The 26,349-nt window shown below is 47.2% G+C and overlaps 1 protein-coding gene across 5 annotated transcripts in view; it reads left to right on the top strand.

Annotated features, from left to right (window-relative positions):
* The window catches only part of Tarbp1 (tRNA guanosine 2 -O-methyltransferase TARBP1), a 51,958-nt gene that overhangs the window by 18,032 nt on the left and 7,577 nt on the right, over positions 1-26,349 (top strand). For 2 of the 5 annotated variants that reach the window (XR_015644256.1, XR_015644255.1), the window contains exons 9-25: positions 595-684; positions 952-1,087; positions 3,576-3,672; positions 4,543-4,715; positions 5,183-5,280; positions 6,635-6,796; positions 9,066-9,280; positions 9,859-10,120; positions 10,210-10,398; positions 12,575-12,765; positions 12,899-12,970; positions 15,870-15,931; positions 17,571-17,681; positions 19,813-19,962; positions 21,800-21,886; positions 23,246-23,442; positions 26,202-26,283. Coding sequence is in view for 1 of the 5 variants with exons in the window: in XM_087596674.1 (XP_087452800.1) it covers positions 595-684; positions 952-1,087; positions 3,576-3,672; positions 4,543-4,715; positions 5,183-5,280; positions 6,635-6,796; positions 9,066-9,280; positions 9,859-10,120; positions 10,210-10,398; positions 12,575-12,765; positions 12,899-12,970; positions 15,811-15,931; positions 17,571-17,681; positions 19,813-19,962; positions 21,800-21,886; positions 23,246-23,442; positions 26,202-26,283 (2,433 nt within the window). In the remaining 4 variants the exon portion in view is untranslated. Of the gene's footprint in view, positions 1-594; positions 685-951; positions 1,088-3,575; positions 3,673-4,542; positions 4,716-5,182; positions 5,281-6,634; positions 6,797-9,065; positions 9,281-9,858; positions 10,121-10,209; positions 10,399-12,574; positions 12,766-12,898; positions 12,971-15,810; positions 15,932-17,570; positions 17,682-19,812; positions 19,963-21,799; positions 21,887-23,245; positions 23,443-26,201; positions 26,284-26,349 lie in introns of all 5 variants that reach the window. The other 3 variants (XR_015644257.1, XR_015644258.1, XM_087596674.1) reach the window with 3 other exon arrangements.

The raw sequence follows: 26,349 nt of genomic DNA, 5'->3' as shown, positions 1-26,349 counted from the left end.
GAAGGATTGCCCTGAGTTTGATATGAACTGGGGATGGATTGATATTATTCAGTCGAGGCTAGTCAAGACTACAGAGTGAGATCCTGTTTCAAACACTTACCCACCAAAAAAAAAGTCGCAAAAATACATATGTGTACATTTAAAAAGAATTGACTTTTAATATAATAATAGCTTGCCACTGAGTAGTCGCATTTATTTATTTATTTAGGCATGTGTCTGTGTGGGGCATGCAATATGTGTGCGTGTGTGTCTGTGTGTAGGTAGATGGTTTCTGCTGCCCCTCACTTACAGAGGCAGCATCTCTTCCCAATTCTAGTAGTTCGCCTGCCGGGCTTGCCCAGGGAACCCTTGTCTCTGCCTCACAGGTGATCACAGAATTGGCAACCAACTCGTTCAGTTTTCACCTGTGTTCTGGGAATCTGGTCCTCCTGCACCAAATACTTTACACACTGAGCTATCTTCTCAGCTTCTGAACTTTTGAAACAATGTAGCTTCTTGTATCTTAACTGAAGACATCCTGCTTTAGTTGACTTGCTCTTTCTACAGAGCTGTGATGTGACTCCCAAAAGTTTAAACTGAGCTTTTTCTGCCTAGGAGAAAGTGTCTCTTTCTGACGTCTCAGCTTTTCTCATGTCTCTGAGACAAGAGGAGTCCTTGGGACGTGGGACCCAGCTGTGGACAGAGGTGAGCTGCAAATCAGCTGTTTGGAAGCTCCCTTTCCCCGGGGAGCCATCAGTAACCACTATGAAATGCAACAGTTGCTTTAAAAATTGTATTTTTCTGTGGGCACTTCAGTGAATGATGGCTGTGTGAGATTGTATCAAGCTGTTGAATCTAACAATTTAAATTCAGTTTATGTGGAAGCCAGAAGATTGATTCAGGGAAATTAGGAATGCTTTGTTCTGTTACATTTTAAGACTAAAATAACCCTGCCATGGTTTCCCTGTGTAGCTCTGTGACTGGCTATGTGTCAATGAAAGATACTTTAAGCAGTCCTCCATTGGTGGCTCTGATGGACACGAGGCATCGTTAAATGCTTATGTGAAGAACCTAGTTCAGGAGTTCGTGAAGTCTCCTGGTTGGGAAAGTAAGTCTGAATTCTTTAGGGAACGATAGAATGTGTTTAGATCGATGTGTAGGCATAGGCCATTGTGCTGTGTGAGTCTGAACTTCAGCCACATGAGCAGAGCCGCTCCCTCCTGGCCCTGTGGGTTCTGAGTCTTGGGGATGGGTTGAACCAGTGTCAGTGTTTGGGGGGGCTGCTCAACCCCTCCAACACTGAACAGGGCAGTTGTGTGTGGGTCTCTAGGATGGAAACTGCTGGGTGCAAATATTGTAGATAGGTTTATTTTCATGTTTTAGAAGCACCGTGTTTATTGTGAACTGATGAACGTGTTTATCCGATTGATATGTGTGTGTGCGCGTGTATATGTTTGCATGTGTGTGTGGAGGCTGGTATTTGTCATTGGGTAATGCCTCAGTTGCCTTCCACTTTCTTTTTTTGAGGCTGTCTCTGATTGGCTGCCTAGTGTGGCCTGAGGCAGGGTCTGATTGGCTGGCTAGTCTAGCAGGCAGGCTTATCCTGGCAGTCCATCCAATCTGATCTGATGTGCTGTCTGCCTCCAAGCACTAAGATTGCAGGTGGAACACCACCTCTGCCAGCTTTTACATGGCTGTTGGGAATCTGAAGTCCCAACTCCTCATCCTTTCTCAGCTGGGGTTTTACCCCCTGAACCATCTCTCCAGCCAACCCCCTCCCCCGCCCCCAACCAGCTTCAGAGAGCACACATTTGGAAGGGTTATTTCCATCTCTCGCTTGTAAAGACCTTTCTTCTCCTTTCCTTTATTCTTTTGTTTTTCATGTGGTTCAGGGATTTAAAGCCCTGGCCTTGGGTAAGAGAGTCCCACTCCTGGCAGAGACTAGAAAGACCCTTTGCAGGAAACATGTCAGCTTGCTGGAGGGAAGGATTCTAGAGACTTATTCATCAGGGTCCCTTCCTCTTCGCTAAGGTCATTAGCAATAATTGGGGGGGGGGGGATGTGCCTTTGAATCAAATACGCCTGAAACCCCCTGCCTTTGTCCCAGATTAGCACATTTCATCTGATTTTTCTGACCCGGGAGTAGGTCCCAACTGACCAGGTAACTGTCCTTGTAGAGCTTGTCCGTCAGCATCCTTTTCTTAGTTTATCTCTCTGTGCTGCTGCTTGGGAACTTCTTGGGTTAGGCCTCTGGCAAAAGTAAAAACTTCCACTGCTGCTGCACACTCGGGTACAGTGGCTCCTGTGGGTCTGGCCCAGCCCTGGTGCCTCACCCCTCCTGTCCAGGGTCTCCGCCCAGCTGGGCTTATTCTGCCTGCTTCCCTTGTTCCTTCTCCTGCTTCCCAATAGTTTCCATGTGGAACTCCTCCCTCCCCCCAAGTGCTTCTATCCTCGGAGGCTTCCAGTTGCCGCAGAGCTCCCTGAATGTTCTGCTAGGTGGCTGGGTTGGTCACCTCATTTTCTGCCATTCTCTCTCTGCTGTGTGTGCATCCTTCTGCTGACTGGTGCTATCCCTGTCCTACCTGACCACACCCACATGTTCTTGTCTTCCTTCCCCCGGGTCTTCTCATCTGTTCCCTTCAGCTCCATTGTCCCCAGATCAGGACATTTCCCCTAGTGTGTCCTCCAGTGTGGCCCTCGCTGTAACCGCACTTCTGGTATTCTTGTCTGACTGCTTCCTGTGGTCCGAGGAACCCTGCGACTGGAGCGTTCAAGTGGGCTTGCTGCATGAAGCAGGGGCTAGGATTTGAATTTATTGTCTCTAAACGTTGGACCTAACGTTTCTCTACTGATGGAACATGAGGGATCAGGAACAATCATGGCGCTGTTTTCGTTTCGGTGCATCAGTTTTGAAGGAATTAATGCTTTTATAAAAAAATTTGAAAAATTAAAAAGTGCATGTGTGTGTGTGTGTGTGTGTGTGTGTGCGCGCGCGCGCGCGCACTCGTGCATGCACACAAGGTCAGAAGACAACTTATGGCAGTAAGCTCCCTTCCCCCCACTATGTAGGTCCTGGGGATCAATCTAGGTCATCAGGCTTGACTGCAAATACCTTGAACCGTTGAACCGTTTCTCAGGCCTTGAGAATGTGTCTTTTTTGGGGGAGGGGGGCTATTTTTTATTTACACTTCAAATGTTATTCCCTTTCTCGGTTTCCTGTCCACCTATTAGTCACCTATCCCATCCCCCTCCCCCTTCTTCTACAAGGGTGTTCCCCCTCCCCAACCACCTCCTCCCTCCCCACCTCCCCGCCCTGACATTCCCCTACACTGGGGGGTCCAGCCTACCCAGGACCAAGCTGTCCAGGACCAAGGGCTTCCCCTCCCTTTGGTGCCCAACAAGGCCATCCTCTGCTACACGTGCAGCTGGAGCCATGGGTCTGTCCATGTGTACTCTTTGGGTAGTGGTTTAGTCCCTGGGAGCTCTGGTTGGTTGGTATTGTTGTTCTTATGGGGTTGCAAGCCCCTTCAGCTCCTTCAGTCCTTTCCCTAACTCCTCCAGAGAATGTGTCTCAAGCAGTACCTTTTGTCGTCTAGAAGAAAGTAGCTTCGTGCCAGACTGGCTGGAAGCCAGGCTGACGGCGCTGATGGTCCTGCTGGCTGTGGACGTGAAAGGAATAAAGACCAAATTCAGGTCAGGGTTTTCTTCAGTGCTGGGAGTGGGGAGTGCGTGGGGGAGAAAAAGGCTAGTTAGGTTATCGGGGGCATTTAGACTTTTCGGTGATTGGTGGAGTCACACTGACAGAGGCCAGAACCGGACGGAACACTGGCCGCATACTAAAGAAATGTTTAATTTAACAGCAGATTAATAGGAGTAGGGCCGCTCAGTGCTTGCAGGTTGGTAAACTGAATGTCAGGTTCGCAATTTAATGTTAAATTAGACAATTTATGATGCTTTCTGTTTTATTACTGGCACCAGAAAAATTGATAGCAAGATCCCAGTGTAAACTGTGAAGTGGCCCACGGGCAGCCAAAGTAGCAGTTAGGATGCATTGGCCTCTGGGTACAGGGCAGAAGTACCAGGGTTAGGCGGGACTTGGGCGTGGTGTGCCGTGACCTTGACATGCCACACCCCTTCTAGACAGTTGTAGCGCCAGAGGCGTCCTTCGTAACAGTTTTATAAGTCTAGGGTTTTTGTTTTTGAATTTTTAAAATGTTTATGGCACACATCTTTTACTAGTTTATTTATGCTTTTCTTTTTTTTAAATTTATTCATTCACAATCAGACAGGTACATGGATTTGGGTTGTTTTCACCCATTTCCCTCTCTTTTTTTGTTCCACTTTCCTGCAAAACCATCGCTCAGGACCTCAGCAGTTTTTGGCTCAGGCTTTGTGTCCCACACTGTGAGGCTGTAAGGCCCAGACGGGTCCTGGGCATGTGCCCCACCTAGGAAGTAAACTGTATGACCCCTGATGACCCCTGAGCTGTCTTGCCTCACAAATGCTAGGTGGGGAATTGTCCTGCTTCCGAGACGCTGACGTGGGTGTCCTTTTACCATCCAGGGAGAAGCAGAGGACTCAGAACGTGTTAAGGATCTTCTTAGACCCCTGGCTGGATGCCCTAGGGAAGCTCGGCACCAACGCCTACATGCCCTTGCTGAGGACTGACCGGTGCCTCCAGCTGCTGGTGAGGCTGCTGCATTCTTGTGTGCCAAGAGGTTCCAGTGCCCAGGATGGTGAGGACGAGTGGCTTGCTGGGGGTGCTGCTGGTGTTCAGAATTCGAGGACTTGAGTTTGAGCGAGTTCGTGCTTTTTCGTGTTTGTTCTGTAGGAACTCCAGGGCTTCTATTTAGGAAACACCTTTGCCCACGAGCTCTCTTGGCACAGCGGTCGAAGCTTAGTTGGCTGAGAACACGGGCCTAGAAACATGGTGTTTTTCTTGTTTAGGGGCACCAGAAATGGTGTCTGTGAGAAGTCTGTGTGTCTTTTCCACATAACGGAGTTCTAAAATCCGTCCAGGGGCACGTTCTACTGTGTGCTGACGCCATAGACCGTCCAGTCTCCGCACGCCGGGCCCGTGATAACGAGGTTCTGGACTCTAGTGATTACCTTTCTCCCTTAACAGTTTGTACAGGAGCTGCTGGTGTGTTTTGTACCCAAGACCCCGCGTCTGTCACGTTAATAAAGCACTTTTCCCCCACAGATGAGGTATCGGCTGCTCTCCGGGCCTCCGTCATGTCTGCCGCAGAGAGCGTGTCTCAGTTCGTGCTCAGGAGACTTACCATGAACGAGCTGCAGGACGTGAGTAACTCCGGGCTTCAGGAGCTTCTCCCGCAGCCACCCTCAAACAGCTGCTGCCTTCCCTTGTCACACTCACTAGACCAACCAGAGAAGGGATGTTTCTTTGGTGTGATGGCTTCTCTAGAAGCCACCCTGGGAAGCACAGCCACCACAGACTTCCACACAGCCCAGTGTAAACGCTCAGCAGCAGCTGCAGCAGCAGCAGCTATGTCAGGAAGGTTGATTTTGGCTTGTAGTTTGACAGACTTGGATCTGTCATGGCAGAAGAGACGATTGACGGGAAGGGGCTGTAACGAGGAGAGGGTGACGCAGCTGGCTACATCCTGTAGTAAACCGGAAGCAGCTAGATTCCAGCCTAAGGCCTGCCCCCAGCAATTCACTTCCCCCAGTCAGGTGGCAACCCCCAAGGTCTCACAGCCTCTCAAACAGCACCACTGCCTTCGGACAAATATTTAGGAGCCTCCAGGGCGTTCTGAATTCTAACCACTGTGCCTAATTTCCCTCGCATCTGTGTTAGTGACCGTGACCTGAGCAGGGGACGCAGCCATTCCAAGCGTCAGTTTCCCCAGATGATATGTCTGTCCTCTTACCACATTTAGAAAATTCGACTATCATGGATTTGAGGTCCTTGACACATTTGTGTGTGACTGGGACCTGGACCCAGATAGTCTGAATATCAGATTAAGGATAGGACCAAGGGCTGTGTGCGCGTGCTTGCATGCACAAGTCCTGTGCGAGCCTGGACCCATCAACATCAGCTATCGAGGCAGGAAGGGCTCTCATGGTCCTGCTCTTTGCTCTTTCCTGGGGATTTCTATGTACTAAACAGGTGCTAGGAGAAGGAGATATTTTCTTCAGGGGAGCAGCCTCTGCAAAGGTGCCTGTTCCCACATAAGCAATCCCTCAGCCATGCTCTTGAGGCAGGAGAAGGGGGTCATTGCAAAGAGGAGAGCCATTGGGAGAGGCTAGGAAGACTATAAAGGGAGATGGGAGACTGCACAAAATGCATTGCAGAGGAATGAAAATACAGAGATACCCATTGAAATGCACATTGATATCTGCTTAAAAAGAAAAAGAGAAACATTTCTGCCTCCCAAGAATGTTTTCAGCCTCCCAAGGCGTCCTCGTCAATGTGGTTTCAGAAGCTATGCTGTGAAAGTGTGTGTCATTCTGGGAGAGTCCAGACTGTAAAGAAGGATTCAGCTTGCACAAGGACGTGCCTGCCGGGCACTGCATGATGGGATGGCTCTCTCTCTTCAGTGTCCCCTTACTGCAGGGATGGCTTCCTGCCCGAATCCTGCTTGTGCAAAGTCACGGATCCTGTCATCCTCACGAATCCTGACATATGTTGTAGGTGGCAGACCTGGACCGCTGCCAGCTATACCTGACGGTGTTGGCCGAGCTCGTGAGTCTCCAGGTTAAGCTGGGCTGGAAAGCAGGCAACCCCGTTAGCCGAGTCATTTCTCCTTTGAGAAACGCATGTGTTCACCATCTGCAGGAGGCTGAGGGCAGACAGGTAATCCTCCTGGGCCGAAGGTGGGTGGTTATGTCCAGGAAGGAATACCTATTTGATCGTTCCATGATACTTTGTAATTATAAGGCTTTCCTAAATCTGATAGTTGAGATTCTGCCTGTAGGTGCTAATACTGTAAGAGTATAGGTGGAACACATCAGAAATTTGAATGTGTAATGAAGATCTGATCTTACTCTTTCTTTCACTTTCCCTCCCCCTCCTCTCTCCTTTCCCTCCCTCCCTCCACCTCCCACCTTCCCTCCTCCTACCTCCCTCCCTCCTTCCATCCCTCCTCCCACCTTCTCTTCCTCCCTTCTCCTGGGCATTGAACACAGGACCTCACACACCCTAAGCCAGGTCTAAATCTTTTTTCACTCATGACCCCCTTTCACGGAAAGTTTTTCATAAACCTTGGTAAATAGGTCTATAAAGTGAGAACACAAATCAAGCATTTGCAGATAATAAGCCATAAAGAAACTTACTTTAAAACAGTTCTTTGATATGCACATAGTTTAGTCTTTAAAAGAAGAAAGCAAATTGCATGCTAATGAGGGAGATATGATTCTCCAACAGTACACTCCAAAGATAAACTAATTTATGCTTGCGTGCTGAGAACCGGTTGTAGGAGCTTGAAGTCTCTGCTTTCTGAAATCGAGCCTATGTTTCTGTAAGAGCTGAGCTGCACACACAGCACTGAGTATAAGATAGGGTAGTCTCAGTCTGGGCCCGGGTATATCTGGTGCCTTCACTGGCTCTCTGTGGCTCGAGGTCAAAGTGAAAGTGTTTGTGTTCAGAACCAAGGCTGCCATAAAGCCTCACTATGAGTATGGACAAGCAGAGCCATAAACACCTTAGGCTCACCACGTGTTTGATTTATCAGGTAATTTTGGGTCACTGTGTATTAAAAACCTGGCTGTGGTTAGATTTTTCATGATCCCACCTTCAGTTATAGATGCCTGACCTGTACTTCAGAGTGCTTTTGTGCTCAGCCCGTGCTTTGGCACTGAGCTACATCAGGGCTCCCACCTCATCCTACTTAAACTAGGAGACAGACTCTTCCTAGGTTACCCAGGCTGACCTTGAACTCACGATCCTCCTGCTTTCGGCCTCCTGAGCAGATGGATTTGTAGGTGTGTGACTTTATACCTAGCAATTCTTCAGTCTTAACATTACCTGGTCCAGATAATGGAAGGCACCTGGGTCTTTTGCTCACCCTGCCCCAGTATAGAATCCTTTCATCAGCCTTAAGTCACAGCTCCATGGTTGGCTTCCTTCCTTGGCTTCCAGGCTAGGTATCCACCCTTCCCCTCTGTTCCCATTGTTTCTTGTTTTGCAATCGCCCCCCAGTAACCACCTAGAGCTTCTCTGTCACAGGTATGTGCTCTTTACTTACCCGGCAGAGATGACTTAAGGGAATTCACCTCTTGCCTAGGGTTTAAGAGGGACCGGTTTTAAGGTGGGGAAGTGGTACGGTGCCTTGGTGTCATCGGAGTGTGAGTGGAGCTCTTGACATCGCAGCAAACCAGGAAGTAAAGAGCTCATACCAGAACCCCCTTCTGGATCTACCGGCTAGTGACCTGTTCACTAAGATTCCACAACCATCCAAACAGTACAACCAGCTGGGGGACTTGTGCTCATGTGAGCCTGGGTGGTTTTGCACTCAGACCGTTTAGCACCTCCTCCATGGCCTGGCCCTGCCAGGAGAGTGAGTGGCAGTATTCTATGTTGGATCAAGGTCTCTCCCCTTCCTTCATTTCCCTACTGCCTCTTGTGCCTACACAGTGGTGTTTATTTCCTTATACAGATGTGTCTACACTGGATTTTAGACCCCGTAGCATTTCTTAAATGTAATAGAAAGACAGAGTAGTTAAAAGCACAACTTTAGTTGGGGATTTAGCTCAGTGGTAGAGCGCTTGCCTGGGAAGCGCAAGGCCCTGGGTTCGGTCCCCAGCTCCGGAAAAAAAAAAAAAAAAAAAAAAAAGCACAACTTTAGAGGCTGGTCCCTGCGTTTGGACCCTGACAAAGCCAAGGACATTGTTCTTCACAAGTGGCTGATCTGTCCTATAAGAAGGTCTAGGCAGCTCTCATTGTAGAGGTCAAATTGTCCTCTTAAACTGTCCTTTTAAACTCTGCAGCGAGCACACACTGCACACTGCAACATCTTTTATCCCACTGACGTTCGGCTGCCACAGGAGGGAAGGCAGGACGTGAGGTGTCTTGCCTCAGACTGAGACTAGAGTGCCTTGCTTCAGGGTCATCTCGTTCTCTGCAGGAGCCAACCCTGAGTCATCAGGTGCAGACAGCAGTCAGCATGGCCACCCTGGCAGCTCTGTGTGAGGCCGCGGACCGGCACCCAGTGCTGCAGCCTGATTCTTCCAGTGCTGAGGCCGTGGACAGGTTCCTGTCAGCTCTTCCACTCAATCGCATGCTGCAGAAGCCCCGTTCAGAGGGGCAGAGCATCGGTGTGTGTCCCCTGGAGAACGGCAGGTGAATGAGGACTGTCTTGGTTAAGGGTTAACAGCAATCCAGTTTTTGTTGTACTGTGGTTGTCGGTGATGCCTGGTGGTGCTCATGGTGCAGTGGAGTCGGGGAGATGAGTCCTCGTTTTGGAGGAAAGTGCACCACTGGGCTCTTCATCTCCCTAATCAGGAGCCTGCCCACCAGTCTTTCAAGGTTGTGGAAATACCTTGCAAAATTTAATTCCGTGGGGTTGCTTCAGTGTTTCGTGGCTGGGCAGCTCGATGGTGACTGGGTATATCCCTCATCAGTTTTTTATCTCAGGTCAGGTAGCTTATAAAGAGACACTTAACAGTCCTGGAGACTGAAAAGCTGATGAGTGTGGTACCAGCATCTACCTGGGTCCTGGAGAGGCTTAGAGGCCCTTTTCTCCTGACTGAAAAGTTGGGAGCGCCTCTACCTCCCAAGCTCTGTCCATGGATTTGCAAGAGCCTGACCGCTTTCAAACCGTCTGTCCGCTTGCCTCATAAGGAACAGCACCGTATGCCAAAGAAATGAAGTCAGGTTGGGAAACTGAGATTCACTATCTTGTCTTTTGATATTTTCAGTGTCTTTGAAGAATCATCGTCTTCTCAAGGATGGGGGAAAGTAGTCGCACAGTATCTGCATGATCAGTGGGTCTGCCTCTCCTTCCTGCTGAGAAAGCACCAAGGTCTTATTCCAGCCACAGAGAGTGACGTGCTGAAGTGCTGTCTCCCTGCTGTTGAGATGCCCGTGCTGACCCTGCAGTCAGCGCTGGACGTCCTCACGGTCCTCCCTGCTGGCCTCGTCTTACCTGTGTTCCACTGCATGGAGGTTCTGGTTCCCAAGGTGAGATGGAGGGAAGGGAGAACCAGGTAATGAAGAAGCAGCAGCATTTCAGAGATTGACACTGTGTGCTTTCACCCACCTTCTGCCAGCTCCTGACCTCTGAGGAGACGCTCTGCATAGAATCCTTTGACGTGGCTTGGAAAATGATATCTTCCTTGAGCAACACACAGCTGACGTTCTGGCCTAATTTGAAAGCTTTCGTTCACTTTGTTTTCAATAACGAGATTCTTACCATTGCTGCAAAACTCAAGGGCCCGGCATACGACAAAATAAAAGAGGTAACTTTCTCTTTGCAGTCTGTGTGGTCAGTAGGACAAGAGAAGAGGTGTGCCTGGAACCAAGTACTAGGGCTGCTGCTGCCTTTGTTCTCAGAACATGTTCTCTCAAGAGATGAGGAGCTCTGGTGACAGGGACAGGTGGCTCAGATGGGGCCACATGCCCTGCTGCTGTGACTAGATGGCTGAGATTGGCTTTGGCTCACAGTTTCAGGGGTTACAGTCTATCATGACAGGGAAGCAATGTGGCTGCCCCATCAGTGTGGAAGGAGAGGGAAGCAGTGGCTTCTGACATGTTGGTGTACCAGGAAGACGAGAACAGACCAAGGCAGGGCCAGTCTGTACCCGTCAGAGGTGCCAAATCTACCACCAGATGGACAAAGGAATAGAACGCCTGAGCTGTGAGGACACTTAACACTCAGACCATGGCCTCCCATCCTGTTCAAACGGTTTTAAGATCTTTAGGCACAGGCAGGCATGGAGGCACATGCCTTCAACCTTAAGAGGCATGCCATGGACCCTCTGGATTTGAGGCTTCACATTTTACCATGTACACATTGAGCCAATAAATAGGAATATTTGATGGCCAGAGAGATGGCTCAGTGGGTAAAGACACTGGAATCCAGAGTTAGATTCTGCTCACGTGATGAAAGTCGAGAGCAGCTCCCAAACGTTATCCTCTGCTCCCCATATGCGTGCTATACCATTTGTATACTGCTCCCAAAATAAATGGATGGGAGGAGTTTTAGAAAAAGAATATTTAAAAAGAATATTCTTTAAAAAAATAATATTTGAGAAAAAACTTGTATCGGTACTGAACAAATACAGCCTTTTTGTTGTTTATATAACAACTATTTCTACTGTGTTAGATGTTGTCAGCAATCCAGAGATTACTAGGGGCAGGCTGTCAGCCTTCGGTAACATCATTGTCTGTAGACATTTGTAGCTGTCCTGGGTCAGCTGCAGCCATGAGCCCAGGTTGCACACATCTGATCTAAAGCAGCCATGATGTTCCTACGTGGAGACTCCACATTGCTTTATATAAACAGGGCTTGAAGACTCTGTAGAATTCGCTCTCCTGGGACATTCTAGAGATGTCTGCAGGGCTATGAGAGGTGGCTATACTTATAGTTGTAGCCATCCCTTCAGCAGGGAGGATGACCCAATGGGGTTCTGTCCTCTTGGAGTCTCTGGTTGCTTCTGGTTCCTGCTCGGGGTCCACACTCCCCCTCCTACCCTTTTCCCCACTGTGGGGCACGTCACTGTGGTCTTGTCCTCCTGGAGCACTGGAGTCCTAGTTCAGCAGAGAGGAGTTACCTCCTCCTCCTGCGTCTTTGGCAGATGTCTCTCCTGAAGAGTTCTGGATGGATGACTCAGCCAGGAATACTGGACTTAACGCACACTCTTGAAACACAAGGAATTAGCATTCTATGATCATGGTTCATCTGAAAACATTCCAGGAGAGTTTAGTTTTGGATTTTGGGGTGGTGGTGGTACGTGTATCACACAACTTCAGTTCACCATTTCAGCAAATGAATATGCTACAGAGAGGAAGAATGTAATCTTCATCAGGCCCTGAGGGTTGTGCTCTCCATATTGAGACCCTCTGTAGTTTGACATCAAAAGCTGTGTATTTTGCATTTGACGTACAGGGCCAGGCTGTGAGTTGCTCTTCTCATTCCTGTGAGAAGGAAGGAAAGGGTTTTTTGGCTCACAGTTTGAGGACACAGTCCGTGGTGAGGAGCAGGCCCATGAGGTAGCTGTCACAGCATATCCACAGACAGGAAACAGGAAGATGGACGCTGGTGCTCAGATCAGTTTCTCCTTTCCATTCAACGCAGGCCCCAGGCTGCAGAACGCACCACCACACTCAGTGGATGTCTGGAAACACCCGTAGGCACTTAGACACTTAGAGACTCCTGTCTCCTCATTGGTTCAAGTCTGTTGAGCTGCCTATAAAGAGTGGTCATCCCAGGCCGGGAAGGTTTCTTTCTTAGGATCCATCATCTGAAAGTGCTCGATACTTTTTAGCAAAGCTGTTATGCTGCTAATCTTAGTCGTTACTATGTTGCTGGTTTTAGTTGGTATTATGTTGCTGACTTTAATTATTATTATGTTGCTAATTGTATTCATAACCAACCGGGTCAAAGGTTAACCTGAGTGTTGTGTCTCATTTCAGATTATGTGTAAGATGATTGAAATGTCCTCCATAAAATCAGGTGTCTTCAATATTCTGATATGCTACTGCTGCCAATCTTGGCTAGCAGCTGCCTCCGGTGTGGCCCAGGGGTCATTCTCCAGTGCTAAGGATTACAGTGAACTTGTCCTGGAGGCTTGTGTGTTTGGAACAGTGTTTAGGCGTGATCAGAGGTAACAATGCCATGGTCAGCTTGTCACACATGGGTGGGGTCCTATCTGTGTTGAGCAATCAACCAGGCTGTAATATTATCTTTGGGGATTTAATTTGCTGAGCCTGTTTTCTTTTTCTCTCCACATTTTTAAGACTCATTCAGGATGTCCAAACCTTCATAGAAAACCTTGGACAAGGCTGTGCAGCAAACATCATCCTAGAGAAGTAAGTGCAGCCTATTTTTGTGTCTTGATGCACGTGAGACTTCCACTTGATTTAATGTCTGTGGCGGTCTTTATTCATAACATTTAAAAAATATTCATTTATTTTTATCTTATATGTGTGTTTTGCCTGCATGGATATCAGTGCTCCGCATGCATACCTGGTGCCCTCAGAGCTTGGAAGAGGGTGTCAGATCCCTGGAAATGGAGTTAAAGAAGGTTGTGGCCCATCATGTGAATCCCAGGAATTGAACCTGGGTCCTCTGAAAGTGTAGCTAGTGCTCTTAACTGCTGAGACATCTCTATAGCTCTGCTGTTCATAAATGTAATGAATGTTTTCTCATTTTATCTAGTTTAATGAATAAGCTGTATTACTACCACCACTGCCACCACCACCACCACCACCACCACCATTACTACTACTACTACTACCATTGCCACTACAACTGCCACTACCACCACCACCACCCCTACCCCTACCCCTACCACTACCACTACTGTGGCTAAATGTTTAACAGGAAACTTAAGAGAGGTTTGGGGAAATACAGCCCATTGTGACTTCAGGCTTATGGCCATGGCATCCAGAGCTTGGTAGCAAACAGAAATGGGAAGTGAAGCAGGGCTGTAAACGTTAAGGCCCTCCTCCCCCAGTGACTCATTTCCTCTATCTAGGCTGCTCTCAGGGTTCCATAAACTTCATAATGGGGCTACCCCTTTGGAATATACATTCAACACACGAACCTGAGAGGGAATTTCCCATCCAAACCATAACACAGGCCTTCAAAAATGCGTTAAAAGGAGGCTGGAGAGATGGCTTAGTAGTTAAGAGTATTGGTCGCTCTTCCAGAGAACCTGGGTTCAAATCCCAGCACCCACATAGCAGCTCACAACTGTCTGTAACTCCAGTTCCAGAGGCTCTAACATCGTCACATAGACATACACGCAGGCAAAATACCAATACACATGAAATAAAAGTAAAAAAATTTAAAAATTAGTTAAAAATATTCTTTGCTCACACATTTTATTTGTATCTCCACAATTTACTAGTTTAATAAGCATTCAAAAATGTAATGTACCCTGGCTCAAATAAGGACATGCTTTCAGATAATATACTCCCCCTCCTGCTTACGGGAGGGGCTCTGGGTGGAGGCAATCGTGTACTTTATTCTTTTTTTTTTTTTTTTTTTTTTTTTGGTTCTTTTTTTTGGAGCTGGGGACCGAACCCAGGGCCTTGCGCTTCCTAGGTAAGCGCTCTACTACTGAGCTAAATCCCCAGCCCCTTTCTTTAAACCTTTATTTGGTTGTAAAATTTATAGAATTCGTTGTTACAATTTTAGCAAGTGAATACAATGTATATAAAAATAGAGTGAATGAAAGGCTCTGAGGTCGGGTTTTTGGCTGAGTGTGGGGCTCAGGTGCCCAGGCTTCTTTGTCAAAAGCATTCCCCATGAGCCATTCTTACCAGCCCTAAATTGAAGTTTTTAGAGCTTATCAAAGGCTTTTTATTCAAATCTTGTTTTCTCATCTTCTTTCATAAACCTGCATGCGTGCTTGAAATATGAAATCATTTATTGTGATTTTAAGGCCAGCAGGTGATCGCTGTGAATAAATGTTCACTCCAGGGCTCGCTGTACTTTACGTCATCTGCCATGCTGCCCTAAATGTGAGCAGTTGTGATTGTTCTCAAAGACTTTTTCTTACGTGTGTCTGTCTGTGCACGTGAGTGCAGACACCTAGAGAGGCCAGAAGAGGGTTTTAGGTCCCTGGAGTCGGAGTTCCAGGAGGCCGTGAGCTTCTTGATGTGGGTGCTGGGAACTGAACTGGGGGCCTACAGACGGCTGGTTTATCTCTCCAGTCCAGTTAATTGTTTTTAATTTATTCTGTTTATTGCTGGGCTGCTCTGACATAGTAGTCAGTATCTCTTTCAAGTGGGTCTTGCCAAGTGCTTATTGGTGCATTAAAGTGATATCTATTAATGTAAGAGTTGACCTGAGATGCGGAAATACCAACAGCTTCACTTTGATGTGGATGGGCAGACAGTCCGAGCACGTGGGAACTACTGTGTAATAGGAGGCAGACACAGGCCATGGAGTTGTGAATGCTTGTTCTTGTTCCTCATTCTCATACTAGGGTGTGGACAGGTGTGTGTGTGTGTGTGTGTGTGTGTGTGTGTGTCTATGTCTGTGTCTGTATGTACATGGGTGTGTGCACACATGTGTGTGTATATGCATGTGGGTGTGTTCGTGCATGCATGTGTGTGTGTATGCATGTGGGTGTGTTCGTGCATGCATGTGTGTGTGTATGCATGTGGGTGTGGGTGTGTCTGTGTATGCACATGGATGTGTGCGTGCATGTGGGTGTATGTGTGTGCATGTGTGTGTGCATGCATGTGTGTGTATGTCTGTATGTGTGTATGCACGTGGGTATGTGCATGTATGTGTGTGTATGCACGTGGGTGCCTGCATGTGGGTGTGTGCATGCATGTATGTGTGTGCGTGTGCATGTGTGTGTACATGTGTGTGTGCATATGTGCATGCATGTGTGTATATGTGTATGCACGTGGGTGTGTGCATGCGCGTGTGTATGTGTGTGTGTGCGCACGCACGCACATACATGTAGATCCTTGAGGTCTGTGTGGATCTGTGCCCATTCTGTGCTTTTCTGTGAAGTACTTGTTTGTTGTTGCCTACTGCCTCCCAATTAAAAAAGATATTCATTAAATATAGACCTACGTAATCTCAAGCATGCTTCAGGAGAGAGCATGGTACATTTGGTTCAAAACTGTGGCCATAATTTTTTTATTTCTAAAACATATTAGCACAGTTTATCTTTTTATATCTTAAGCACCAAGAGAGAAGATTATTACGTGAGAATCTGTGTCATCAAATTCTTGTGTCTGCTAGATGGCTCCGACGTGTCCCACAAGTTGTTTTTAGAAGATCTTGCAGTCAAGCTCTTGGATAAGGTAAGGAGGAGCCTTTATCCTGCCTCAGACTAACTCTGCTTTCAGCCATGGTCTAGAAGGAAATTTCCCTTTGTTTGACCAGAACGTGTGGAGACACGGAGTATTTCTAATCACCTTTTACCACAGAAAGCCCAATGGTGATGTTTGTGGTTTAATTAAAGCTTCGTTTGTTACCTAAGCTTCTCAGGTTTCATTCCCTTGGCCCCGTAGCCTTTACCTGTGTATCTTTTGTTGCCAGTCCAGACATGTTGCATTTCCCGTGTTACATGCACACACTATGTATGAAACCAGCAGACATCCAGGAAGGGACACCCCGAGAGGATCCAAGAATCCCTCAAACACTGCTGTGTCCATTACTTTTTTTTTTTTTTTGTCATAATAAAAGACAGGACAAATGTATCTTAAGGAAGGAAGGGTTTATATTGGCTCCAGGTTTGCAAAGTCCAGCACACCATGACCAGGAAGGCAGAGATAGCCACAATGAGCCCATGGTCTAGAGAGCAGAGAGAGGTGAACATGGGTGTTGAGCTCACTGTCTCTGTTCAGCCCATCAAATCACACAGCCTGCATTTAGAGTTGGTCTTCCCACCCCAACCTAACCTAAAGCCTCTCACAGACATACTCAGCATCTTCTCCTTCAGTAACTCTACATGGTGTCCAGCTGCAGTGTTAACCAACACTGTTACCTGTCTTAAGACTCAACTGCTGTCAGGCTCAAATTGGGTTCCCGATGTTTCTCTACGATTGACAAAAATTTCTTACTCATAGGGTAAAAATGACCAGCTTTTCTGAGCTTGCCAGATCACCTGCCAAGTCACGTATGACCTGTAGAGTATCTGAAGGATGAGTTTCATAAATCTGGGAGAAAATAGCATGGCATTGAGTATAGTCAGTATGAGAATACTGTTCTACCGCTGAGCTGTGTCCTGGTTCTTCTGTTCCGTTAGTGGACAGTTCTGTCCTGCGGTCTGACCTTGTGGATGCTTGAGTGACTTTCACAAACTTTGTTCTCTGATCGGAGAAGGTCAGCTTTGGTATATAAAACCTAGGAATTATTTTTCATGGAAAAAAAGTCCCATCCTTCCTTGTGGGAGCTGCGTGTTGGGGCTGTCTCAGAGGGAGTGGAATTTCCCTGGCTACCTCGAGTCTGAGTACATTTGAAAGTAGAGGAGCAGAACATTATCTAGAAAGGTCTCTGAGAGGCTGAAGTGAAGACATGGCCACTTTTGGTGAAAATGGCCCCACAGATGTACGTTTCATCTTAAAGGATCTCACAATATATAACGTTCTTCAGTGGCTTCTTGGCTTAGCAGTGACTTGGTGACAAAAGTCACCCTTGAGGAGCTGAAACCCTGCAAAGGTTGGCCGCTTGGCTGATTTTGCTGAAAGCCAGAAAGAAAAACTCTGCTGTGCAGAAGGACACAGTGCTGCCACCTTGTGTCTAGAGGTGGCACTGAATGGTTGACCGTTGGAATTTAATTGTAGATTCAAATTCAACAAGGACAAAGGGGCAGAAAGAGAGGTGTATGGAATGTTGCTCTGTAACACCTTTCAGGTTTGAAGTTGTCACTGATACCGTTCTTAGTCACAGGGGTGGTAGGAGGCTTTACACTGACCGATTCCCACCCCATCTCTCCAGGATGAGTCAGCATCCAGGTCCAGAACTCGATACCACGAGAACTCCCTCCAGCACCGGGTGAAGAACCGTGTATGGCAGACTCTGCTTGTCCTCTTCCCTGCATTTGATCAGGTGTGACAGTTCTCATGTTCTGTGTTTTAGTTAGGGTTTCTATTGCTTCAAAGAAACACCATGACCAAAATGGGGAGGAAAGGGTTTATTGGGCTGTTCATCACCAAAGAAAATCAGGAGAGAAACTCAAACAAAAGCAGGAACTCAGGAGGCAGAGCTGATGCAGAGGCCTTGAGGGGTGCTGCTCACTGGCTTGCTTGCCCCCTGACTTGCTCAGCCTGCTTTATTATAGAGCCAGGACCACCAGCCTAGGGATGGCACCACCCACAGTGGGCTGGGCTCTCCCCTATTGATCACTCATTGAGAAAATGTCCTATAAGTGGATGTCATGGAGGCATTTCCTCAACTGAGTCTCCTTCTTCTCTGATGACTCTGGCTTGTGTCAAGTTATAAAATCATTTTCATTAAAAAAAACAATCTTGTGTATGAGAGAGGCAGAGATAGAGAGAAAGGAGGAGAGTGAGAGAAAGAGACAGACACACAGAGAGAAGCTGCCGAACCTGACAGTCTGAGTTCAGTCCTTGGGACCTACATCATGGAAGGAGAGAACTGACTCCCAAAAGGTGTCCTGACCTCTCCATGTGTACACACACATACACACACACACACACACACACACACACACACACACATCTGTACACACACACATACACACACACCCATACATATATACACACACATCCATATATATACACACAACACACACGTATATACACACACACACGTACATACATACACACAAACACACACACACCCCTACATATATACACACACACACATCCGTATATATACATACACACACACACCCATACATACATAAACACATTAACTAGATGTAGTTTTAAAAAATATGATTATTTTTTGCCATTTTTCTACCAAAATTTTCTTACCAAATTTACCAAAAAAATTCTTACCAAAAGATTCTACAAAAATCTTCTTTAAGAGTGGTTTTCCTCTTTAAAATGAAGAATGTAACAGGCATTATTTTTAAATGTGCCTATTAAGTAAATGTTATATAAAATGCTTATGTAAATAAGTGCTTTTCTCCCGATGCTTACATCTGTATCATAGTCAGGCAGAGGTACAGTTGTGAAGAGGAGAGGTGAGATGGAGGGGTGAACTTGGAGCTCATGGTCTAGGCCAAAGAATAGCTGTGAGTGGGGTGGGGTGGCCGTAGAGCTGAGAGACCAGCTGGATGGATGCATTCACTGCCTGGAGCTGTGCTCCTTATCCCAGGGTTTCTGAGCTGCTGGGTCCAAGTGTGGAATAAGCTGTGCATGAATGCTTCCCCTTAAGCACTAGGCTGAGCCCTGGGGTGACGGCTCAGTGGGAGGACTTGAGGTCACTCCCCAGTACCCACCTAAAGATCCAAGCTTGGTAGCACACCGCCATCCCATTGCTAAAGAAGTAGAGACTAGAGGAGCCCTACAGCTTGCTGGTCAGTCAGTCTATCCAAATTGGGGAGAGTGGAGGGTGACTGAGGAAAACACCTGACACTGATGACCTCTGGCCTGCCTCCATATGTATGTGCGCACATACCTGCACACAAGTCCATGCACATACGAACATTTGCATGTATAAGCACCACCCACAGACATGAAGTAAGTATATAACTTAGGAAAATTATTAGACTTCTGCATCTTCCCCCAGCAGAATCTAGATGGTCAAAACCGTCATCATAGAATTGAGGACTGAGTAAACAAGGTGCTCCCAATGCTGTAGCACAAAGTCAGTCTTATATTTCATATATATGAGTGTTTTCTGGCATGTATGTCTGTGTACTGTGTGTGTACAGTGCCCACAGAGGCCAGAAGAGATATCAGATCCCCTGGAACCGGAGTGACAAATGCTGGGCTCTGGGAAGCGTGACCAGGTCTTCAGCAAGAACAGCCTGAAGCTGCTGAGTCCAACCTCATAGGCACATTTAAAAGTAATGCCTGTTACATTTTTTATTTTAAAGAGGGATATCATTCTTAAGGAAGTTTTTTTTGCAGAATCTTTTGGTAGGAATTTTTTGGTAAATTTGGTAAGGTAACTGCTGAGCCATCTCTCCAGCCTCAGTTGGGGAGGTTTTTTTTTTTATTGGAAAGTTATAGTGCGTTAACAACTTAATGTATGCTTTCTCCCTCAGAACTTCTTACATGGAATTATTGATAAGGTTTTCCATGCTGGCTTCACCAACAATCAAGCGTCCATAAAATATTTTATTGAGTGGCTTATTATATTGATCCTTCATAAATTTCCTGAGTTTCTTCCAAAGTTCTGGGCGTGTTTTTCTTACGTAAGTGTTTTCTTCCGCTGTTCTGAACTAGGAGAGGGTGTGGCTGTGGAGGTGCACCTCACTTCAGTGCCCATTTCTGTCCCTCGGTGGCTGTAATGTTCACACTGTAGTTTATAATTGTGCATCCTGAGTGCCACTGGGCGACAGAAGTTCTCCAAGTTTGTCTTGAGTGTGTTGTGATTTGTTCTAATATTAACAAAATAAAGATGAGAGGCTTTTGTTATTAAGATGTAAAGGAGGCTGGGCATAGTGTTGTCCAGCATTTGGGAGTCTGAGGCAGGGAAATCAGAAATTCCAGACCAGCCAAAACAGAACAAAGAAGCCAAGCAAATGGACACCATGTAATACCAAGCTGGGTCCTGGCTTGATGCTTTAAGGAAGGCGAGGGGTGAATTGCTTCTTTCCCTTTGAAAAGAGCTTTAGAAGGGAAAATTCAAACAACCAAAATAGAGGGTCTTTTAGTGAGGGTTTTACTGCTGTGAACAGACACCATGACCAAGGCAACTCTTATAAGGGCAACATAATTGGGGGCTGGCTTACAGGTTCAGAGGTTCAGTCCATTGTCAAGGCAGGAGCATGGCAGCATCCAAACAGGCATGGTGCAGGAGGAGCTGAGAATTCTACATCTTTATCTGAAGACCATTAGGAGAAGACTGGCTTCCAGGCAGCTAGGATGAGGGTCTTAAAGCCCATACCCATAGCAACACACTTCCTCTTCCAACAGGGCCACACCTCCTAAGAGTGCCACTTTCTGGGCATATTCAAATGACCACAGAGGGTACAGAAGGAAACACTTGCCACCCAGCTACAGACAAGCGTCAGCTTGTAACTGTTCTATCTCGTGTGGGCTGGCACCACCTCTTACCTTACCCTTTCCAACATGTACTAGTTACTTCTTATAGATCTGATAAAATTCTTGACAAAAGCAACTTGAGGAGGGAGGGGCTCACTTTGGCTCACAGTTTGAGGGTACAGACCATCATGGTGGAGAAGGCATGGCAGCAGGAGTGTGAGGTCACATTACATCTGTAGTCAGGAAGCAGGAGGAGATGAATGGTGATGCTCAGCTCATTTTCTCCCCAATTCAGTTAACGTAATCTAGGTCATCCCTCGCTGGTGCGCCCAGAGGCTTGTCCCTTCTGTGACTCTAGGTCTAGCCACTTGACAGTATTAACGTCACCCTGCTCTCATGCTGTGTGAAAATCACATTTGATGAGTGTTGGTGGCCATAGTGGGCTTTTTGCCCTCCTGGATCCCATCCCTGTGCCTATGCTTGAGCATATACGCCCAGATCACCCAGGTTTGGGTTGCTAGGATACTGGACAGCTACCTAGCCATGTAAGCAGCATCTGTTCTTGGTGGTTCTGTACCCTGAGAGTCTTGATACCCATATGTATCTGCAAGGGCTGGGGCTCTAGATGGCACTTCTTCCCCATGGCTGTCACCTTGTATGCAACAGTAGGATATTGTCCCAAGGGTCAGTGAGACTCTCACCTCCTCTGCCCTGTGTCTTTATTTATCTTGTTCTTTTTACCAGCTTCCTCTGTGTCCTAACCCCATTCCCCACTCCTGTCCTATAGTCCTGGCCCAAGGGCTTGGTACATGTGAGGCCATCCGGTGCTGTCTGAATGTACTCTCAGTGTTGCCTGTATTGCACTGGGCTATAGGGAGCGCCCCACCTCTCTGGTTTTCAGTCCTGTGTCCTACACATGACAAGCACAAGCTGCTTCAGGGAAGAGGGCAGAGGCTGCCTCCCACCTCTGCCTGCTCAGGGTCCAGCAGCCTCTCTTCACAGTTAAGCCCCAAATGACGATTCTTCTATCTCATCCTCTATCAGGGTGAAGAAAAAATTAAAACAAGCATTTGTACATTTTTATCCGTTTTATCACATTTGGACATCATTGTTCAGAATATTCCAGAAAAGGTGAGTTTGAATTATTTGCAAGAAGAATTTATGAACTGGGAGAGTTCTAATATTTTTAAAAAAGATCTATTTGTACAATTTTGTTGTTTGTTTCATGATTAGTGATCTTTACGATGTGTTTCTTCCTCATTTTATTAGACATTTAAGAATCTCTTACAAGGCTGCTTGATCCTATCCATCCCTCCCCAACTCCCAGACCCGTCCTCTTCCCTACCTGATCTTAGACTGTCAAGTGTCCTCGTGGGCTTGGCCCAGACTGACCCTGAACTTCTGATTGTCCTGTTGCCGTTTCTCAAGTATCCCATGCCTGCTTAATTTTGCCTCTGAGTGGCTCAGGGTGGCTGTTAGGGAGTTCAGGGGAGGAAGGTCAGTACCTAAGGTTCTCCAAAAGTGGGACTCCTATAGGATACTTCCTTACTTTTCAGACTGTGTCATGTGTAGATTGATGTCATTATGCAGGTAAAGACAGGTACAGATAGAACGAGACCTGTCATTGGATGAGAAGGAAGGATGGGTAGGAGAAAAGTCTTAGAGAGGAGACCAGAGCGAGAGGGAGAGAGCAGCCGAGAGAACATGGCAGCGGGTGTTAAGATTCCTCTCTGCACATCTACAGATTGTTAGGCCTATTCTTAAGGGATAGATGTATACAGGGCTTTGTGTGTCTAGATGAATAAAATATATCTTATCTAGGTGGGCAGTTTATATCCTTAGCAATTGGCTGTAAGTTAATTGTGTGGATGTATTATATACATTGAGCATTTTAACATGTAAATCTGGTTGTTGGGTTCCAGTTTGCTGAGTAATGATTTCACTGGGTAGTGGGGAATGTGAACAGTCTGACAGGAAGCCATGATAGGTTATAAAATGCTTGGGGCTAGTGTGGCACGGCCTTCAGAACGCAATGTGAGTCTCGGTCATGGCAACAACCACCAAGGAGATAGTGTGTGAAAGTGGTAACTGAGAAACAGCAAGAGTGGGCGGATTCTGGGCAGAGTGGGAACTCGCGGGAACCAGGTCAAGCGCCCCTTTTTTAATTTTGCTGCAACAGTCATGTAATAAGATAGGTCACATAATGGCTCATAATGGTCACACCGGCATGAAGACTGATGTCAACTTAGGTCGTAGGAAAGGGGGACCTATTGTAGCCGTCAGAAGAATGGGGACACCTGAAACTGTTCTTCCTTGAGACAGCTGTGAGCGCTGCTGCGATCATTTGCCTGGGAGGAAGATGCAGCCCCAGAGCCAGGCCAGTTAGAGGCTTGCCAGAGCTGGGCCTCTGTCAGTCCTCCATTCCTTACAGCCAGCCCTGCTCATGGCTGCCACATCCTCCCCCTCAGGTTGTTTCTTCTGTCTTTGCAGAAGCTGGTTCTGAAGCAAGCCCTCACCGTGGCCCTGCAGTGGTGTCTGAGCCACAACTTCAGCGTTCGACTCTACGCTCTGGTAGCCCTCAAGAAGGCCTGGCATCTGTGTAAAGCACTGCAGTTTGAAGAGTGTGGCGCCTGGACCACAGTCATTGAGTGCAGCCTCAGCCAAGCAGAGAGCATGCACGGAGCAGGGTAAGGACACCTCACGGCTGTTCCTTCCAGCAGAGCCTAGGGGAGCCTCATTACTCTCTTTTATGTCATTGTCCCTCTGTGCTAGGGCACAGAAGGACTTGGGTCAGCCCCATGCAGCAGATGCTAAGACATATAGATGGATGATGAATCCACATTGGGGTTTCGGTTCTTTGGTTGTTTTGTTTTCTGAGACAGAACTCTGTGTAGTCTGGGCTACCCTGAAATTTGCTCTGTAGATCTGGCTGGTTTCAATCTGCTTGTCTCTGTCTCCCAAGTGTTGGGATTAAAGGCATGAGCCACCAACACTGGGCCAGGTTGGAGTTTTATTTGAGCCTTGTAAACTCTTGAGTTGGCTTCTGCACAGCGGGCAGGCAGCCTACAGGAAGCCAGACTGACCTCAGAGTGGCCCCTCACCCTTCTGCTGCCCACTTCCAACTGAGCATTGTTTTCTGTGGTGAGATCATGGCTGACTGTTGAGCATTGAGTTGTTTTCTCTGCCTGTGGACCCTAGGTTAAGGTCCCTGGTCCCTAAAAACTGTTGGCTCAGATCCCATATATCTTATTATTACTATAAATTAGTAAATTCCTCGTCCCAAATGTGGACACAGTCAATGAGAATCGGGCATTCTGAGCTTTATGCTTTCTCTGTTCTCTAAGTGCGCACCCCCTCTTTGAGACCTCTGTGGCCGGCACTCACCTCAGCAGGCCAGGTAGACAGAGGTCCTGTCTTTATGTGGCACAGTTGGCTCAGTGACCATCAGCAGTCACCCCAGTGCGCAGACCTCTCAGTAGGGGATACGAATGCAGAAGGCACTGTGGCAAATACATGTAGCTTAGAGAAGTGCTTTAACTAACATTATCTGTGACTTCCAAAAGAGCAGGAATCAGTGAGTGAAGAGACATCTGGGCAGGAGGAGGGGCTTTGGGAGTTGGAGATTGGTGGCAGGCGGGACACTGAAGGAAGGCAGTGCTGGGGACATGGGGCAAGTACTCAAGGTACTCAGAGAACTGAAGAGTTAAGAGTGGGATGACTGTGAACAATATCTGTGGCCTCGGCTTTGGGTGAGAAGCATGTCCAAGGCAGCCCGCATCGTGAGAGGGAAGCTGCTGACTCAGACTTGAGGCTGGTGGGGGGAAAATGGACAGGAGGGAGGAGAGTGAGAGAGAAGACAGCTCAGTTTAACAACACAGCTGGGGTTGCACAGGCAGCGTGAGCAGGGATGGAACCTGGATAGCCATGGGTTTAGCTCACGAGTGGCAGACCCATTACCTCTCTATACTTCATTATGTTTGTGTTTAGACACCTGGAAGGTTTAAAGTACTGCTTGTCGTTCATTTCTTTGAAAACATAGTGAGGAAGGTGAGGTGCAAGGAACTTATGCAGAAAATTCTTTAAAGAGCAAAACAAAGTATAGGAAGTCACGTAGCCTGACAGCGCTGCACGGTTCCCGCTGATGGTCCCAGTTCTAAATGGCTTGTCCTGTCACATGACTTTTGCTTGCTTCTTTTGTCTTTCAAACCTGGTGGCTGGGTTTGCCTTGCTCGTGGTCGGTGCATTTGGGTTTTGAAATGGATACTGTTGTGTGCCTTCAGAGTGAAAACCGCAGCCTAAGTAAGATTCCTGGAGAGAAGGGTCCACTGCCAGGCAGAGACACAGGGACCCCCAACCCCAGAGGTGATGGGTGTTTTGGGTCTGTATTATGTGACTGAGTTTGAGGCTAGCCTGGGCTACACAGTGGAAGTATGTTCTCAGCGTTCTTCAGGTTTTACTGGACAATGCCTGTGCTTGACACTCAGAGATGTGGGTTTTATTCCTTCCTTTCTTTTCTTTTTCTTCCTTTCTGATTTTGAAAGCATTAGTTTCTCTGTTCATCCTTGAGTTCCATTTCAAAATATAAAGCTCTGTGGGCTAGCTGAGTGGTAGAGCACATTCTGGAGAGCATGAGGCCTACTCAAGCTGCAGTTCTGCAAAGAACAACAAAGCAAAACTTTGTTGTTTTGTTCTTTGATTTTCGATAGTGTCTGAATGTTGGAATTGTAGGTGAGCAGCACGATGCCTAGTTTAAAGGAAGAAGAAAAAAAACTAGGCATGGTCGTGCGTTATTTGTAATCCTGGCATTTGGAGGTAGAGTTCAGGGCTACCCTCATGAACTTGAAACTATCTCAAAAACCACAACCAAAGTGAGAACATTCCTATGTGGCAGTTTATCTCTGTGGCAGTTTAAAATGCACATTGCATACTGGGGACAGAGCTCAGGGGCAATATGTTCACAGGGCATACATGAAGTCCCAGGGATTAATCCCCAGTAGCCCCTTGTTAGCGACTGATAAATATAGCCAGGCACAAATTACAGAAGGGAGAGTTTGTCTTGGCTTACAGTTCTAGGGGGATGGGTTCACCTTGCTGAGGATGCCTGACAGCAAGAACAGGAAGCTGAGAGATCACAACTGGAAGTCGGGTGGGGTTGTGAACTTTCGAAGCCCACCCTTAGCGACATACTTCTTCCAGAGAGGCCATAAACCTCTTAATCCTCTCCACACAGCACTACCTACTGGGGACCAAGTGTTCAAATATATAAGCGTATGGGGGACACTTCTCATTCAAACCACAACCTCAGAAGACAGGCAGACAGAGACAGAACTAGAACAAACATACGTTAATGTAGGAGAGTATGGGATATGAGCGTGGGATACAGAATTTTTTAAGGTACTGTACTGACTTCCCTCCAGAGCTGTTCCCTCCCTGTTCTCCCCCTCAGGAACGCCAGGAAGAACTGGCAGCGCATCCAGGACCATTTCTTCTTCTCCACCTTTCACCCCCTGAAGGACTACAGTCTGGAGGTAAGCGGAGAGTGCTGCCTGTAAGCCGTCTGCTGTCCGCGGCCCTGATGCTCTTTTCTGTCCCCG

Source organism: Rattus norvegicus, chromosome 19 (genome assembly GCF_021556685.1).
Source record: "Rattus norvegicus strain SHRSP/BbbUtx chromosome 19, alternate assembly SHRSP_T2T, whole genome shotgun sequence".
In the NCBI taxonomy this organism is placed as follows: domain Eukaryota; kingdom Metazoa; phylum Chordata; class Mammalia; order Rodentia; family Muridae; genus Rattus; species Rattus norvegicus.
The sequence above is the reverse complement of the archived record's forward strand: the minus strand, read 5'-3'. Positions and strand labels throughout refer to the sequence as shown.